This window comes from Numenius arquata, chromosome 1 (assembly GCF_964106895.1).
Source record: "Numenius arquata chromosome 1, bNumArq3.hap1.1, whole genome shotgun sequence".
Lineage (NCBI taxonomy): Eukaryota > Metazoa > Chordata > Aves > Charadriiformes > Scolopacidae > Numenius > Numenius arquata.
In genome coordinates, this window is record NC_133576.1 from 127,205,987 (window position 1) to 127,226,347 (window position 20,361).

Consider the following 20,361-nt stretch of genomic DNA (forward strand, 5'->3'; position numbering starts at 1 on the left):
TTTTTCCCCTATGCCATATGGTAAAAGCAATTAACTGTAAATTTTTAGCATTAAGTATGAAGCATTTATTCACAGTGAGGCAGAATGAGGGTCGGGAGTGCTACTTGTGATTTACCAAAGAATCTTTATTACATTGCTCTGAATGATTGCAATATTTGTAACAACATTATGAAGTGCATGCAAGAACAAGACCACTTAAAGGAAGCAGAAATCAATCCAGCCTTAAAAATAGGAACAAAATCCAATCCTGGTCTAGCACCTTAAGACATAAATTCTTATTCAGTATGAGCTAAAAATGAACTTTAGATTGATGAAAGTTTTAGAAAGATTTATTTGACATAAACAATATGTGCTATTAAAGGAAAAAAAATCCCGGGTCTATTCCTGTCTTACCGAAACAAACTCAGTTTGAAGATGCCATGTTCATGTTTAAGAAGGTGCCTTCGTCTCATCACAAGCTTATCTCCAGAGAAAAGGACACCCCTACTTACAACATTGATAAATGTTGTTCTACCGAAAGTGTTCATTTCCCTCTTGGGTTTCTTCTGTTACCAGCAAACTTTAAGAGTAACTTCCAGGTTTGGCATCTGATAAAATTAACAACATCTTTTTCCTTAAGTGCACGTGATGTGGAGGGGCATGGAGGAACATGTTTTTTTGTTCTATGTGACTTAGAAACTTATATTTCTATACCAGTTTTTGTCTCTATCCTGCAGTTTGATTTTGGGCCAATCATTCTATTTTAATACCCTGTGCCATAGTTTTCCTGTTCTAAAAGGAGAAAACAACTATTTTATGTCTCTGTGACCTGTAGATGAAAAACAGAACATCATGATAAAAATTGTTTTTGAGGGTGAAGGCAAATTACTACCTGTGGACTTCTCCACTGTGAATTTGCTTAATAGTTGACAATGCTAAGATGCTATGACTCCTTGTTCCCCTAGTAATTCTCCTACATGTAGGAAAAACATTGAATATTTGAATTCCAAGCTCCAACAGGGAATTTGATGTATAGCATCTACAATGATTTGCTCCATTTAATGCAAGACAGGGATCTTGGCACGTCATTAAATTGTGAGTACCATAATACATTTAAAAGACAAGATTAGCTTTCTCTTTGCCTGCAAATTGTATATTAAATCTGGTTAGAATTCCTCAACCCTCCAACCTTCATTTATCAATGCTGTGATTCATCATGTACTTTCATACTTTGTGTTGACCAGCAGTTCCTGTGTTGGGGATAGCAATGTACCTGCTACTGTCACAGGATTCAGTGGAAATGAAAGCTGTTAATGTGCTCTGAACACACTGTAAAATCAAAGGTGTTTCATTGTGGGAAGAAGCAAGAAGTGGTTTATGTTCGTGGAAAGGTACAAGGTGACTTAGTAATTTCCAAAAGACAATACGTAGAAAGGGGCAGCTGCTGGAGCTGAATGACCATTCCATTTCAGACATTTTGGAGCTACATCTCTTGACTGTCACCTCACTGTAAATATCTGCTGACATATGCCAAAGAAATGACCAAAAAACTGTCATACTTGGCCCTAAAAACAGTGAAACCTCTTTTATATGACAGATGTTAGCATCATTTTATAGTCATGCTATATTCCCATCTTTATACTCAATAATACTCAGCTGTTGCTTGCCTCATTGACACTCACTCCTCTCGATGCCCCTGGGATACAGTGCAGTGCTGTTAACAGATGTTAACTTTAAATTTGTTTTCAACTGTGATCAGTGCATTAGGGCTGCTACTCTTTAGCACAATACCAGGGCTGGAGTGAGAGGTGGATTCATGGATTTGTATTAAGAAAATTTATGTCAGAAAATAATTTGATCTCAGAGTAGAAATCCTCAAGAGACCTTTTTTGACACTGGATAAATGGGAAGGGGTCAGGTTATGGGACTTGTCTGCTTCCCCTGACAATTTATAGCAGGAGATGCCTCCTGCCAGGTCTGAAGCCAGGAAGAATCTTGCTGTTTGCAGCCAACACAAATACCAGTTCTGAAACATTCTGGACCAGTATAAAATAGGTAATATTGGATCTGCCAAGATCAGCCAATAAAAGGATAAAAGTCAGGGAGAAAGATATGGAAGACAGGGCATAGTTTTAACTGGTGGACTGAAAGGAAAAAACATGTTTTACTAATTTGAAGAGCAGAGAGCGTTAAGTTTTGTCCTTTGCAGTTAAGAAACAATATGGTGCAATGCTGGAAACTTCTGTTCCCCTGCGTTGAGGGGCCAGATGGATAACTGCATGTGTTAGTCAGAGAAGTGTGCAACCTGGATCTGTGACTCATTATAGGATTATTGTTTGTGTATTTTGTGTTCCCGGCAAAAATCACATACAGCTAAAGTTCAGAGGAAGAAAAGAAGGGAACCAGGTACTATAAAACCTTTGACTAAAGATGCCCTTCTTGGGTGCCTTTAACCTTCCTTCTTTTCTGAAATTACTTTCTTCTTCATTACATTGTTTGCCAAACACTGACCAGACCTTACAGAAACAGCCTTTTAACACATGGACTTACACCTCCAAACAGATTTGTAATATCTAGAAGCCTTCTTTATAGCATTATCCTATGTCATTGTCTTAATGAGCAACACCAGCAAAGATAACTTCTTCAAATACTTCATGCAATTCTACACAGTTACAGCCAAATGCCCTTCACTGGTTCATAAAGATTTTTTTGTATCGCCACCCTGATCTTTGCTTATATATGATATTAACTTATCCAAACACTTTCTGCTTTTATTTCTGCATACTGAAAAATCTCCAGTAAGTTCTCTCTACTTGTACATAGTCTGCCATGAAAATATTAATAGTGACATAAAATAAATAATAACAGTTTTAATAAAAATTTGTAGGATCATTAGAAAAGTCTGTTAAAGGAAAATCAGGTCAAGGAGATAAAATAAAATCCTATATTACATAGATTTAAAACTTAGGGATATTTATTAATCAGAATTGATTCAGAACTTGTTTCAAGATAACATTTTAGAACATTTCCTAGATTACAGGTCACTAAATTTCGTTCACTTGTATGACTTAAATATATGTAACTTCACTTTCTTTTAATATTATTTTATTTCATTTAAAAAGCAAGATTTAAAATTTGATTATCGTGAGTTTTTGCAAACCATATTACAGATAGGATGAATGTTTCTGACTGAGCTATAAATCTCTTCAAAACAAAGTTTACAATAGAATTATTAAAGCAACATTAAAAATAACAGCATGAACAACACTTCTATCATAACAGCCTCATCATAATTCAGTAATCATAGGAAGTCAATATCTCTATTTTATTCTTCTCTTTAACTAAAAATATTTCACAATAAAAACATAGTTTTGACATTACTAAAGTGAAGTAAGCTAGCATTTAGAAAGAATATTGATATACTGTGTAGATGTTACTATCGTACAGAAATAGCACGAGCATAAAACAGTCTCTCAAAAATACAGAAAAGCAAACATATGGCTTGTAAGAAAAATTATCTGTCAGCACTGCTCTCTATTGATTCTTTTGATGTTTATGTGTTGATCTATGTGGTTAAAAAATAACCATAGTGAAAAAAAAAAAAAAAAAGGATCCATAAAACTTTATTTTTCTTAGCAAAACAATCCTTTTGGCAGTCTACATGGCCCAGAGATCCTATTTTAAAAGCAAAGATTGAAAACTTTGGTAACCTACAAGTACAGCAATAGCCCTACATCCTCTAAATTGTTCTAATGAGAAATAAAATATGATTATTCACTCAAAATTGGCTGTTGGCACTATCATAATACAAACTGTATATTTTTTTTTCTGGCTGGAGCCAGAAAACCAATGAAATATGAAGTTTACATGGAGAATAAAATAGAAGCTTTTGTATGGCGTGATGCATGATCAAAAATGTAGTGAGGAAAAGGCTGAAGTATGAGGGCTAAATAGGGTAAGTGTATTGCACACCATTTTACATTAAAAAATCTGTGTGAAAGAGTGAATGCAGAAGAATTATTTGAAAGGGGGGGAAAAAAGTCAATTTAGAGTTATAAGCCAGAAGAAAAAAAGAAGGAAGAAAAAGGAGTGATAAATTTCTGACACTTCCTTTTTCTTGCTTTCCTCTGAGGGCAGGAGTCTGTGCTCATTGAAGAGTGTTGTAACTTACAGCTTTTCATGCAAGCTTGGACAAACCAGTCCCATATAATTGTTCAAACTCCAAAAACTTGTTCATTTTGAGACTTTAAAAAACCTTATATTTCCATCTACACCTGCTTTTAAAATGACAGTATTAAAATAATTTATGAGATAATTATACTCCCAAGTCAGGAAGTGTTAAAGTGACCATTCAGATGGTCATCACTGGAAGTGCTTCATTACTGAATATATCATGTGGTGGGGACAGAACTTAAGTCCTTTTACTCAACAACACCATTAGTTTCATATCTTTGTAATGAGGAGTAAAATGAAGACATCAGAATTCTTCCTTTTAAAAAGTACATGAAAAAAAGAAACGAAAGAATTAACCAGTTCCCTCCAGATGTTCTTGGGAGCAAAGTCAGTAATATTTGAGAGAAAAATAAGATGGCAACCTGCTGTCACAGAAGGCAGTGCCCGAGAGCAGAAAAAGCCAGGAATGCTGTGATCTGTGCAAGACTGTCAGCTGGAAAAATGATGGCTTCTTCACCAGAACTTACCCAAAAAACAAGGTCATAATCTGTGTTCCTGATTTACATAATAAACTTAAGTTCTGACAATGAAATGATGGACTTGTTAGAAAACCAGGATCATCCAGACTGCAAACAACCACTTCATTACCATTAAGCTCATTTATTAGTTTTGCCAAAAAATTACCTTGTCTTTTTAAATAACAGAAGAGACAAGCAGTGAAAATTGCATTACTTAAAAACAAATATCAACATACTGCTAGTTAGATTTAGGGTTTTTTTTAATGTAGATGTTTTGAATTCTTCCATTCAGTAAGTTTTAAATGAGATTTTAATTTTTTTAATTATTATTTTATGATTTTTAACAATGCTTAATGTAAATTTTAATCAGGATTTAGCAATTATGTAAATTAAAAAGATGTAGTTCTGTTCTTATGAAAAGTTAAAAAGTTAGAAGATATTAATATTTTGTTATTGCCCATGGGTTTTTTTTGTTATTCTCTAAAAAAAATAAATGATCCTCTGCCTTATTAGGAAACAAACAGAAATTTAAGTGTTCCTAATAAAAATGACATAATTAAATGGGTGGCAGAAATAATATCTGTCTACTATATATACAGAAGTATACAAAACATAGAACTAATCCAAACACAAGTTGTTGTGCAGATGTGACAATGAATATGGCTATAAAAATAGCATTTCAACAAAAGTGAGCCAGCACAAATATCCAGCACAAATCACATTACATCACTAATTGCAAAATGCACACTCTGATATATAATATAGTAAATTTTGACTCCTCTGTCTGTCATGTCGTCTGCTATACCTCAGCAGTAAATCATGGATATATGCAGTGATTTCTTAGCCAATGACTGACACATTATAAGCAGAATTATCTGATACAAATAACACCATTTTAAGGTTCTTCACTCCTGTATTACTTTGAATTCTTTAGCAAAAACAAAGTCTGTTTATAAGTGGCATCAGTAACGTAATATTTTCACTTATAACTGGACCAGCTACAACTTGGGCCAAAATAAAATCCTTCTCAGAGAATTTCTGTCTGTCAACCAATTAAGACATTTGATTTTAGTTTGGAGACAAAAGCTGCACAGCTGCAATTTATTTAATTCCTACAGCCATAGTGACTGGCAGTTCTAAATAAACGCTATTAATAAATCATTAATCTGCAACTAAAGACTAGGCTCTTTCTGGAATATTTGCCAAATGCCTACTTCAGGAAATCTCGCTGGAATGTCTGTCATTCTCACAGTTACAGCAGAGAAAGAAGAGCGAGTCTTCCAGACAACTAAATTAAATCATAAGAAAAACAGAGGCACATTGGTTTTGAGACTGGAATAACTTCTGTGTTATTTACAATAAGAATACAAAACACCAAATCTCAAAATGCGAAATAAAGAAGGAACAAATTAGTTGCTGATTCAGTTCAGTAATGGGGACCCACGGCAGAGTAACAAGGAAAGATCCTTACAAGCAATCGGCAATAAGAGATGGGAACAAAAAATGAAAATGATGAAAATGAATAGGAAATCTGATGCATTTCTACTTCCCACCTCAGCCTCCAGGTTTCAAACGAGTCCTGAAATGTCATTCATGTAATTATTACCATATCAGGTTGAAAGCAATTTCAACTCAGCTGATTTGATTGTGCATTAATAGCTGTGAAAAGAAGATAAGGAATATGCATGGTAAAAATAGCTGCCCATTACAATAGCAGCAAATGGGGTCAGCTTATTAGATAACCTTAAATTCCTTGATGATTCAGATGTTTTTGGTTTTATTGTTTATTAAATGTTAACACCAAACATGAATGTGGAAATAAGCTAATTAAAGCTGTTCCTGTCAACCTTCGCCTTCCTTGTGTGACTGAATAGTGACTGACACTTTTTGAGAGAGTTTACTAAATCCCAAGGTGAAGGTGATGGAAGGTATCAGTAGCTGTGTTTCTTGCCTCTCAGTGATGGTTGTGAAGGACAACACGTGGCATACCTTCACTGGAAAGTGACAGTTGACTTGTAATCTGTCAGGAACTGAAATTTAATTCCAGCAAAATGAGGAAAACAGAAACTAACATGTTGGTTACTGCTTCAGCCATAGCCAAGACTCTAAAAGGACCTCGTTGCCAACTACTGACCTGACAGAAAATTGGTTAGTGTTGCTGACAGGAGAGAGCCTGGAGCCACCAACCTCTATAGAACAGCTCTTTTCCTCATATATTTCAGCATTTCAGAGAATCTCTGCATTTATTGTTTTGGGTTTTTTTGTCCTCTCTCATGTACCTCTTTCATTATCTTTACTTTATAAAACATAAGACTTGTGTTTTACCCTACAGAAGTTTGCCCCTCACATTTGCCTTCTAAACTACTGCTTACATTTAAGCGGGGAATGAATTTGCAAAAGGTGCTGTCACTGCACAATGCCACATTAGACAGTCTCATCACCCTGTACATGGGTTATGTCTCCCACATTTTGTTTGGACTGGTTTGGCTGTGTACTGCCTCTCCTTCAACTTCACTGGACCTAAATAGATACAATTAAAATACTTTGTCAGAATTACTCTGTAATTATTTATGAATATGTTCTGTTGAACTGCTCAATGAGAGTATCTGGATGTTGGTCAACCAGGAAAAACAGGCAAGAAGGGAAGCAAGTTTAAGATATTTCTCATCTGGCCTGTAAACAGGAACTGTTAAGAGAAAAATCTGAACAAAAGGTCCAGTGACCAGTGACACATGAAGGTCAAAATGACTATAAAGACATTTAAAAAGCCATCTCAGGTCGTAGAGACAGATGTTGAAAGGTTGTCCTGGAAAGCCAGACCTGCCGAGCAAGCTGGAGTGGTGATCCTTAGGAAAATAAATTATTGCTTTAAAACTCCTTTCCTCTTATGTTTTGTTCCTACTTAGGTAAATAAGAAAAACTGGTGTGGAGGATACAGTACCCCTCACACTAACTGATTTGTGAAGTTCCTCAACAGGAGTTACAAATCCTCCACTATTTCTTAATCAAAGCCAGGCTGCAATGAACCTGTATGTGCTGTGAACTAAAACCCAAGCAGGATATATGATATTGAGCAACATGACTTCAGGGGGTGGGGAGGTGATGTCCAAAAAGAACACGAATATCAAAAAGATCTGAAAGGAATTCAATACAGTGAGATTTCTTTCAACACCCCCCCCCACACACACACACAGAATTTGATGTGGTATTTTGGAAAAAACACTACCCTTTGTATATGTTTATAAGTCTCTAGTGAAACATCACTGATGAAACATCTGGTTTTAGCTACATATATGTACAGAAGAAAGAATAATTTATTTGAATCACTAGAATTGCTTCTTAGTTCTGTCTGACTGTATACTACCCTTGCCACCCTTATTCTTGGCAACAATAATAATAGTAACTGAAACAACAAAATTGAAATGCTATCAATTTCATCCTATATTCTGTAATCTGAATAGTGTATAGAAGTAATTTCACTTCTTATTTAATTTGTATGAAATAGCAAAGAGGTATTTCTAAAATCTTTCCCTAAACTAAAGGAGAGAAATAAACACATTCAAGAACCAATTTGTAATCAATAAACATATAAAAAAACCCTTGATGTGAATAATAATACAGACTGAACACCTGTTCTCTAGTACTACTATTAAGTCAGGTAAAAATTAGACAATTGGCACTGCCACAAAGTGTGTTAGGACATGTTTAAAACATTGTGCTCTTAGCTTCATATATAAACTAGCATCTGGCGAAAAACAGCTACTAATCTTGTTTATTCTCCAACTATGATACTCTGGCAGAATAAAATCTAATTTACTGATTTATCACCACAGTGAATAAATGTGTGTCTGGTAGAATTTTCAATAAAATTGAAACTTTCCTTTCTGTTTTCTGTTTACGAGAATGATACTTTTCATTTTGACAAAGAGTCTTTTATCTTGAATGAATTACTGTCCACAGAAATGGCTGGGCAGGGAATTCATAATTGGCTACTTAGTCAATTGGGTACTTTGAGTGTGCAGTAAGGACTGTCTGTGAAAATGAAATCCAGTAAAATAATGAAACAACAAATTAGGTAAGTCACATCTTAATAAACAATGATGTCTAATTATGAAAGAATCTGTACTTACTTGCCAAGTGCAAAGCACTCCATCTTAACGGTAGTTCCCCTTGCAGCTGTAACTGTGTAAGGAAAATGGACTTCAATTTTTGGTTCATATTCCCCCATGACACCTGGAAAATAAGGAATGTTTAAAATATGAAATATCATCAGTTTTCCATTTGTTGAGATTATCACAGAAAAGCCCTGTGGCTTGTTTTTTGAACCTGCCCAGGAGTAAAGCCAGTAATTGATGGAGATAATTTGTTTGATCTGATGTGCTTTGCTCAGGTCCACTATGTGTTCTAAAATGCTCTTCAGGGTTACCAGCAGCATAACAGTGAGCTTAAGAAATTTTTTTTTTCTCAAACTTGGGTTAAAATTTACATTTTGAAAGATTAAATCAGACAATTTTAGAAGGATAAGAATTTTCATAGATGAAGTTTTATCTATTGTCACCAATGCAGTGACAATTATGACAAATAAATCAATATATCATGCTCTATTTGACTGAGGACCTTGAGTACTGTGTTTAGGTTTGAAACCCTCACTACAAGAAAGATGTAGAGGTGCGGGAACAAGTTCAAAGAAGGGCAATGAAGCTGGTGAGGCGTCTAGAGCATAAGTCTTATGAGGAGCTCCTGAGGGAGCTGGGGTTGTTTAGCCTGGAGAAAAGGAGGCTGAGGGGAGACCTTATCACTCTCTACAACTACCTGAAAGGAGGTTGTAGAGAGTTTGGGCTTGGTCTCTTCTCCCAAGTAACAGGCAATAGGATGAGAGGAAATGGCCTCATGTTGTGCCAGGAGAGGTTTAGATTGGATATTAGGAAAAATTTCTTCTCTGAAAGAGTTATTAAGCATTGGAACAGGCTGCCCAGGGAAGTGGTTGAGTCGCCATCCCCGGAGGTCTTTAGAAGACATGTAGATGTGGTGCTTAGGGACAGGGTTTAGTGATAACTTGCTAGTGCTAGGTTAAAGGTGGAACTCGATGATCTTTCAACCTTAACAATTCCATGATTTTATGATTCTAAGCTCAGCAAGGAAAGCTCAAATGATGTAAGAGCATTTGTTTACACAGATATAAATACAGAAATGGAGACAAAGTTCAGTCACTTCATTCTCAGTGGCCCTTTTAATTTGGGAGATGATTAATTTTATCAGGACAACACGGTTAGTACTGTAAAATACAACTAGAAAAACATTCAGGAATGTGAAAAAATATAAACACTGAAATCAGTAGAGTTATCTGGAATTTTCAATGGAGGGACTGACAGCTTTGGAGAATCACAAGAGTTTAGGAAATTACAAATGAGCAGGGAAGGGAGACAGGTTTTATAAGGTGAAGTGAGAGGTTTGTATTTGATGTGACAGAGGAAATGACATAATCAGTATGGCAGGAGAAGAGTATGACTATAATAGCTGTGTTTGGTTAGACAGAAGATGGGCTACTGGAGTAAGTGATACTCAGGAACTAAAAGCCATATCAAACAAAGTAATACTTGTTCAGATTTTTAGATGAGGAAAACTGAATGAAATCTGACTTGTGGACACAGTAGCAACAAGACAAGTCTAGTCTAAATCTATAAATATCAGTCAAGAGTCTCCATAGAATGCTAAAGCAAGCAAATAGGAAGAAGAGAGGAAAAGAAAGGAGAGAGAAGAAATATCTTATGCAAGAAAGAGAAAAGAAAGGAGCATAAGGAGGAACATCAAAATAGAGGAATATGAGATTTGCAACTGAGAGAAAACCAGCTGGCAGACGGAAAAACAACCCACAACCTATTGGAGCAAAACAATAATAGAAAAGGATGAAATGGTAAAACATATAGTTCCAGCCCTCCAAATGTTCCTCATGGGACTCAGGAGTTTCCAGTGAGACTATGTTCTCTTCCTGCTGTTGTCCCACAGGCTCCTGTGGATTTGTTTTGGGATGTAGTCTAAGCATATATGCATTTAAATATGTCTTTGAGGGCTTAAATTTAGTTAGAAAATCTAAATGTTTCTGATATGTGAATGAAATAAGAGAAGCACAAAACATAAAATGCTTTTAATTCAAACAATGTAATTCCATAAATAATATGGATTTATAAGTAGATTTATTTTTTAAAAAAATATAATCATGAAAGTACTACATATACTAGCAACAGTGACCCATTTTTCATCAAAAACATGACTAAATAAATGTTTTGACATTGTTTTATGAGCTTCTGGATAAATACTATCCCTTATATGAAAAGGCAAATTCTCAACCAGTTCTGTCATTAAAGCTTAAAAGGTATTTTTGGTTTTGTACAAAAAAGGAAATAAATGTTTCTGTCCTGGGTATTAAAATAAAGTCAGAGCACCAACCAAATTGAAGCCGATTAAAATTTTCCTTAGCCTAGACTGAAATAATTCCTGGCCTGATTTGTCATAAAAATGTGTTCCCACTGGCTTGTAGTGTCAATAAATTTCATATTTTGATTATATTCCTTGTGTATTCTTTTACTGTTTTCTGGCTTTTTGTGTGTGTGTGATTATGAATACCAGTTTCTGATTCATCTCAGTTAAGTCATTCATGATTTTTTATCTGTCATATCCATTTTAGTTGTGTCTTTTACAGGCTGAAAAATCCCAGACTATTAATCCTTCCTTACAGTGAACGTTTCATAAACTTGCAATTTTTCCTAGTGTCCATGTTGCACCATTTCAAATTCCATTCTAACACTTTGAGATGGGAAAATGAGAACAGCACAGCAATACTGAAGCTGTAGATCTTTCTATCGCATTTTGGTTTTACTTGTGGGTTTTTCTGATGGTTTTTTTTTGTTTGTTTTGTTTGTTCCCTATTGCTTTCCTCATGATTCAATTCTATTTGCCTTTTTTCACTTAAGCTACTGTTCATTCACCATGGCACCCTAATCTCTTTTCCGATTAATAATGTCTAGTACAGGTATTACATTTTTATGTTTAATTATTATATAAATTTGTACTGGGTGACATAATTTATCACCTATCCAGTCTATTATCACAATATTCTTTTGCAGCTCTTCACAATTAGCTTTAATTTTAACTACCCTTAATAATTTTATATCAACAAGCTTTTTTATCTCCCTGTTCATTTCTTTTCCAGATCATTTATATGTTGAATCATGAAGTCCCAGAAAAGTATTCTGTGGCTTCACTGACAATCTCACAGTTCTTCAAACTGATTAGATACTTCTACAACAGCTGGAACTTTTTGTATGTTGTTAATACAAAATAGGGTTGTCCTCTCTGAGAATTTAATTTCTTTGACAGCCTTTGATGAGTGACCTTGTCAACAGCTATTTGAAATGAAAGTACTCAGTGTTACCTTCAACTACACACATTCTCCCTGACTCTTCAGGAAAATTGCATATAGATTGAAGTATGAATCATGAGTATGAATCATGGAGAATCATAGAATGGTTAGAGTTGTAAGGGACCTTAAAGATCACCTAGTTCCAACACCCCTGCCATAGGCAAGAACACCTTCCACTAGACCAGGTTGCTCAAAGCCCCATCCAACCTGACCTTGAACACTTCCGGGGATGAGGCATTCCCAGCTTCTCTGGGCACCCTGTTCCAGTGCCTCACGACCCTCGCAGAAAAGAATTTCTTCCTAATATCTAATACAAATCTCCCCTTCCCCTCTCTTCTATAGACCCCCTTTATGAATTGGAAGGCTGCTGTAAATTTTTCCTGGAGCCTTTTCTTCTCCAAGCTGAACAGTCCCAACTTTCTTAGCCTGTCTTCATAGGAGAGGTGTTCCAGCCCTCTGAACATCTTCGTGGCCCTCCACTGGACTCGCTCCAACAGGTTCATGTCCTTCTTATGTTGAGGACACCAGAGCTGGATGCAGTACTCCACATGGGGTCTCACGAAAGCAGAATAGAAGGGTAGAATTCCCTCCCTCGATCTGCTGGCCACGCTTCTTTTCATACAGCCCAGGATACAGTTGGCTTTCCGGGCTGTGAACGCACATTGCCAGCTCATGCTGAGCTTCTCATCAATGAAAGACTTCCCTCCTTAAAAGCTCTGTTCATGGTATATGACTGCATGGTAAGATTACTGTATGGTAACGTGATAAATACAGTTGTACTAATTGCACTTTTCTATGTATTTTCTATCAAAACATTTGACACACAAGTCAGACTTACTGGTCTGTAGGGCCTCAGGTATTCCTAGGAGTCCATTTTTTAAAAAAAACCCATCTTTTCTATGTATACTTCTTCTAGTCCCGAGGCCCGCTGAAGGAAAACGGTACATTCTGCTTCTTTCTGTATATGAGTTTGGCCTTTGAAATTTTTTAGCATTTGTAATGTCAATATTTCTTCTAAAATTTCTTCTATTGAAACTTCAACTACCAGAGCTTCAGTCTTGATAGGAGAACCTCCCTAAATTCCCTTCTAGTGAACACTACTGAAAATAGTCATTGAGGTTTTATGATGCAACCTTATACACTTGAGGTCTTCCTTTTAAATCTCTGGCATCTGTTGATTGCATATTCACGCTGACAGGTTTTGTGATTCAATGAATTTTTAAAGATTTTTTTGCTTTTGTGTAAAACTTTGTTCCTGAAAATCATTGTGATGTATTGTCATATACTGTTAAATATTTGGCTTTTTTAGCCCTCAAAAAATGCAACTTAAAACAGGATTAAATTATTCTTGCCTTTAAAATAATACAGTACTTATGAACATTTCTGAGGGACAATTTTTTTCTTTCAGATCTTATGTTTTTAAGTTACTTTAACTCTCTTTAGTAGGTGCAATTTGTACAAGTATGGAATGTTCTTTGCAAGTCATGCCATCATTTCATATTTCTAATGTAATGTGGATCTACTAATGTTTTTTACTACATCTTCTTCTTCTGGGTTAGTAGCAAGCAACATGCCTGCAGCAACTGGCAGAAAGATGTAGAAAAATTACTGACCAATTGCCTGGTGTCCCTATGAAAATTAGGAAACAAAAGTCTATTATTGCAAAGGGATATTTTTCATTCTTATTATTTATGATCTTTGAGACCAAGGAGGCCATTACAGTTGCATAGCCATCAAGGGAATTATCAAGGCCTTACCTTCCCACATTACACTGTAATTGCTTTGCTATGGCTGTTGTACCTCCAGGCTCTTTATCTTTCCCAGTTTCTGTTTTGGTCACTATGCATCAGTAGTGGTAAAACAACAACCATCTGTATTTTCATCAAGATTTTTGTTCATTTGTATCAGGTGCTAAAAGGAAACTGAACTTTTAAGAAACATCAAGGTCTTGAGTTATGTGCATTAGAATCAATCTCTCTCGGACTTATACACATGACTCTCTTTTAGAGCTTTGGTTAAGGCCATAAAAAAATATCTCAGTCATTTTTTATTTCCAGTTATCAAACATGAAATATAGCAATAAATAAAATTGATCAGCACAGAATAAAAACATAATATACGATTTTCAAACAGCTAACAAATCACAGAGCTCACATGGTCTGAGCACTATGGGGGAACGGGGAGCCAATCACAATGCTCCTGTGCTCTGCCTCCCCATGAAAATACCTCCTATTGAAGAATCTTTTACCTTCCCAGAGATGACCTCCATGATTCACTCTTTCTTAGGCTAATTAGTTAGTTTACTACTCTCTCTGCTTCACAAGCTGTGCCTTTCAGCTGAGTTCAGATCTGAGTATGAAAGTGCTGAATTTATGAACGGTATGAAATGCAACACTTCAAAATAAATCTAACTTACCAGATCCTGAAATTTTGTATTTCTTGTTTGTTTAATGAAATCCTACCCCTGGGTTTTATTCTGAAACAAGTTATCTCACCTTACATTTTCCAGTGTCTGGATACTTGCCCTTTCAGTGTGAAAAGTTGAACTGAGATGAAAAGCTAATAACCCTTCTGTTATATCTCTGATTACTGAAAAAGGCACCGATTCAAATGACTGAACATATTCCAGGACTAAGCTTGACTTTTTTAGAATTAAGGGCTTCTTAGTCACATGGGCAGAAATGGAGCTCAATATTTATAGAAGAGATGATTTCCCTATTTCCTTCTTCACATATTTTGTTACAACAATGCAATTAACACAGAGCAATTATTACACAATCTCCAATCGTGGTAAGGAAAAATCTTTATAAAATCAGGTTTAATTTTAAGAAGTGGTTTCATTTAACAAGTTGTTCCTCTGTCTTGGGTGCAAATCTGTGACTTAAGTTCAAATCTCCACTACTCGAAGCGTCCTATGAACCCTCAGCTACACTGTTGCCTGCATTTTAGTTTTCCATCAAAAAACAGAGATGGCACAATTCACTAAATCATAATAATGTGATAAACACTGATTGTGAGGTGCTCACATACCGCAGAAATAGATGTAATAGAATTTCAAACATTTACAGATATTACTGCAGCTAAAACTGTTTACATTATCCCCTGTGGGCCACTTAACGGAAATGGAAAATGGAATAAAGTAGCAAGATCAGTTTCTGATTGTCAATCCTTTCGGTCCTACAGGCAGGATATCAGTCTTTATCACTGTGAAAAGAACTGCACTACTTCTTAATTTAGCCTGCCACTCCATGACTTTTACAACTTTAAAAGAAGAGTGTAGAAAAATTTTGAATCTATGTCTGTATCCACACAAGAACACTTTTTGCCTTCACGGGGAAAAAAAAAAATCAGACTGTTGAGAAATCTTGACACATCATCTTACTCCAACTGTGTAGAGGCTAATGCTTCTGTTCCATTAGTCTTCCCCAGATATTAACTACCCTCTTGAATCTCCCAGAACATAAGCTTCCATGATAGCTCCTTAAACCTTTTCTGCTAAAATGATTTGGGTTTGTTTCAAACTGTTCAAGCAATAGCTCTTTAACTTCAGAAACTAATTTTGAGTGGAACAGGTTAAATATAAGATTTCTGGCTAAACATCATCAGAGTACTAGGGAGAAAATGAAAGCCAAAGATTTCCTATACTGAGGAGAAAGATAAGGCACAGATTTATACTTGCTATTATTTTATTAGCAGAAGATACAATCCCCAGCTCAGTATTTGCCAGTGAGAGCTTTGGGTGAAGTCCCTGATCTTAATCAGATGGTGTAGGAATGTTAATCTGGTTGTTTTACAGCCTGGATAGTACTCTAATCACAAAATTACTGAGGATTCTTATTGGTTTGGATATTTCTCTCAAGCTCTGGGAAATCTGAGGAGTGATGAACTTGTCCTAATTTTCTAATAATTTTATAGATCAGAAATTGAGTTTCCTACCACATTGTAATGATGATCTGTTGTGTGAATATGTATCCAAACCCAAGAAAACTTTGACTAAGAAACTAAGGCAGGAATATTTGTGTATAATTTCTTCTACCAGTAATCTATGATGCAAACTAGGCTTGTCTGTTGTGTGGGTCTTTTTGTGACAAATGAATATTTAGCATTTTTCCTGAAGATCTGCACCATTAAATGTCCCCAAATATTTATTTGGAAGACAGACTCCTGAATACACGCATTTACAATGACAGTAAATTCACAGCACAAACTGAATTAATTCAAATATAATGATGATACCCATCATTACTTCCTGACTGCAGCAGAAATTGTCAATGCATTGGAAAGAATTTACTGATTTACCTGCCATTAATCTTATTCTAAATGGAAGGACCAGTGCCTGCTGTAAGTCTCTAAAAATTTACTTTGGTAATGGTTGTTTTATGATAACTGTCCACAATAGTCCTTCTATTTGGAGATCTCTTAGCCAAGTTTTAAGCTCTAAATTTATCCTTTGAGAAGCCCTAAAAAAGCTCATGTGAAATTGCATTCTGTAATGCACTGAACACTAAAGTACCAACAATGTTTTCATATGTTACTCAGAGAGCAAATCCTATCACACATCACTGGATGGAAAGAAGTATTTATTAGAATCTCTCCTAATATCAAAGAAAATTTAGTAATTCAGTTTCTGGGAAAAATTATCTTAATGAACACAGCACAAGAAGGGAAAAAATTCTTCTTTAGTTCACAGCTAGGGGTTAATATGTTCATGTATTTCTAATTATGGAGGTATGAATGTAGAAGAAGGTCACATTTGACCAAAACAAATTGTTTACCTAAAGCTTAAACAAAACTTTCTTCTTCCCATATTAAAATCCATCTTTATAGTATACTTCATTTCATTAGTCCAGCTGTTACTCTCTGAACTGTGTCTGGAAAGCCCTTTCTAGGAATAGGATTCCTATCTTGGAATAGTTTAAGAATTAGTTATTTATAACTAATAAATGTCATGTAGGTATGTCATACATACACAAGACCTTTCTACCTCTCTTAAACAGCAAATACAACTAAAAGCACTTCATTTTCAATTGTAAGTGGGTGTGTTATGACTGAAGTAAAGGGAACTGGGGCCAAACCCTAAGGACACAAAAACAATGAGGTAATTTCAGAATAAGCAATGAGGGGAGCAGTGGTATTTTCTCTAGTTCTTCAAACAAGAGGCCAAAATTTCTAGTCTATAGTTTGCAGGCTGCAGAGATCTCTGTTTACCTATGTTTGGAAATATCAAGCAGTAACTACGACCAAGATTACTGTCTCTCCCTATGTAGTGAAGTCTTTAGTGAGTCATAACCTAGAATTCCATCATAACTTAAATCCATCCAATTTCTCACATATATGTAATTTAGCATCAAGGCTCTTCTGTTAAACCTAGCACATCTGGCGTTGGATGAAACCAAACTTAATCCTTTGAGTATTTAGAGATGAGTGAGGGCATCTCAATGGTTTGTATAGGACATTCCAGCATGAAGATTTGTACACATATAGTTGTATGGAAACATGATAACCTGAATATTTTCACTGACTACGTATTTAGATAATTTTTCTGAGTAGCCATACACATAGAGAAAAATCAGGACTCCACTAGACTAGACAATGTGCTGTCTTGCTTGAGAGGTCTAAGAATACGAGTCAACAAAAAGCCACAAGAACTATCATTGCTTTCTTTATTTCACATTTTTATAACAGGAGATTGGGATGAACTTGGCACAAGAAATCTATGGCAGATTTAGCTTAGGCATCACTGGCCAATGTTTATTGTTCCTCCTTTCAAATTGCCTGCTGTTCACCCAGGTCAGGCTCATAAAAGCTATTCAGAAACCTGGAAAATATTATATAATCTAAATGATTAGGAGGAGGATCTAATTTTCACAGGGTTTCTAATTATCTTCCTGATGGCATGTTCGTAGTTCTTGAAGACTCTAATTTCTCTTATAGTAAATGGCATAATTGTTTGTACTTCAAATATGACCTTACTCTCTATTTTTCTTGCAACCTGCACTGTTCTTTTACAGGATGAAAAGAAAATATCCTCTTTCCAGTTAGGTACCAAAAGTGTCAAAATTGTTGCACTGTCCAGAGAGCAATTTTTAATTTGATTCTGATCAATTAGGACACAAAGTAATGTTGCTCTAATATTAATTGTTATCTAGTTAACTGGAAAGAGTTTCCTAAAAGGGAAATGTTTTTTAGTTGAGACTCCTTATCTAATCATGCAAATACAAGTACCTATTATTTCGTCAATAAGAAAGATGAAACTAACTCTAACATTTCTCAACAGCTATTGTTTTATACCCAATAGCAACAAATCATCCTTGTTATAAACTTACCGTAGTCCTAACCTCAAGCAAAATCCTGCTGTTCACAATTAAATTATTTCACTATGTTGATAAGAACACCAAACTGACAAGTAATTCTTATTTGAACATGATGCCATATCCATGATTGCCAAGTAAGCAGTAACCTGTGAATTTGTATCTCAAATCCTGAGACAGTAAGATACATAACATTAGATATAAATGTTCTGAATAATGTGAAACCATTTGCAACTATGAAGGTTTTCATTATCAATTTGCAGAAATTTTAATTTAGTCACCTTTAACTAAAATATTGCCAGCACACTTCTGCATGAAATCTTAATAGCTACAGTCTGAGGCAACATAATTCCTAATCCTGAGTTGAATTTAGAAGAACATTTTTTCTCCAGTTCAGTTACTTTATGCTTTTTATACTCGGTATATGGATAAGTTAACTCTTTCCTTCATGTAATACTTTCATAAATCATTAGAAGCAAAACAAAAAAAACATGAGTGCAGATGTGCATGATGATATGTCTAGAATCTTAAATTACCTTAGCTAACTAAAAAGAGCAACAACTTAATTTCCAGCAGATAGTGATTCTATAAACTAGTGGGAAAACAGCAATTAAAAGTCCTTGAACGATGTTGTCTTAACAGAGCTCCAAGTAGATTAAACTCAGAGCAAACTGTTTCACAGTGTAAGAGTTTTTGTTCTACATTGAATGCTGGAACCTAACACTTTCCAAACCTTTCCCAGTTTTCCTCCTGAAATACTCCCTTGGTTTCAATGCTTTTATATTGTCAAAACACCATCCCAGGATGTTTTCTCTATACCATTTTTATGCTAAATCTTTTACTAATATTGTATTTGAACTTTTGTGTGCTGTTTGATAATGCACTTGAACCATGATACAATCCATATAAAACACTCTGAAAAGGGTCATTGTACAGGAACCCTCCATAAAACTTCCTGTCTACCTACAGATTTTCACTGAGAATTTTAGGTGGAATCATCACTGGCTGTAACAAATTTTCTAAATGGAAACCCCAAAACAAATGACAATGACAAAATGACAATGACAAAAACAAACAACCTGCCCCTGTCTTATTACATATATCTCTTTGTTTTCTTTTTTTAATTAAAGAAAGATTACACTGGGTTTTTTTCATCCTGACTTTCACCCTATTATTTTTTACAACCTTGCAGTGGGATCTAGGCACAAGTGTCAGAATGAAACAGTCAAGAAAGTATTTCTTCAAAATACCTGTAACCCATGAACCTGTGAAAACTCGTGTTTTCATTAGCGAAAAGCAGAAATGAGAAGTCTTTTATTTTCAGTTTCATAATGACCCACCATTAAAATATCTCTCTACAATTTCAGGGGAGAAACATGTTTGCTACAAGAGTAATGGCTGTCCAGGGACATTGTCATTTTATCAGCCTTCCCCTGGAGCAGACCTTGCATACCTTGAGGTCTCTGTCAGTGGTATCAGTCTTTGTATACTGCTAGAGATCAAACATCATTTTGCCCAGACAGTTTGGCCCTGCTTTAAAAAAAACAAAGTAGGATTATTTCAGGTTTGATTTCTGTCCTGGAGCAATAGGAAGAGTTTCCATAGTTTCCGGTCAGTCTTTGACAGTTTTTATGGGCTTGCATAATTCAAATATGAGATGTGACTGGACACTTAAAAATGTAAATTAATGTAAATTAATGATCTAGCAATATAACCCACATGAAAGAGGCAGCCTACAAGGTGGGAAACTCCAGAAAATCTGACAGGACAAAATCACAGTTGGATAAGTATTTTCAACTCCCATTACAATCCAGGCATGCTTTGTGTCTTCTAGAATTCAGCCACATATGAATAAATACATTAGAAGACAGACTAGTAATGCAAGCAAGAAAAAGAAAATCTGTGCATTTCTGGAAGGTGAAAACTGACAGATCATAAAAAAAATAAAACAGATCATAAG

At 35.3% G+C, this 20,361-nt stretch overlaps 1 protein-coding gene across 1 annotated transcript in view; it reads right to left on the minus strand.

Annotated features, from left to right (window-relative positions):
* CNTN5 (contactin 5) overlaps positions 1–20,361 on the minus strand; it is a 273,540-nt gene that overhangs the window by 157,808 nt on the left and 95,371 nt on the right. The window contains exon 7 of the mRNA XM_074150159.1: positions 8,801–8,903. Coding sequence (XP_074006260.1) covers positions 8,801–8,903 — 103 coding nt within the window. The remainder of the gene's footprint in view (positions 1–8,800; positions 8,904–20,361) is intronic.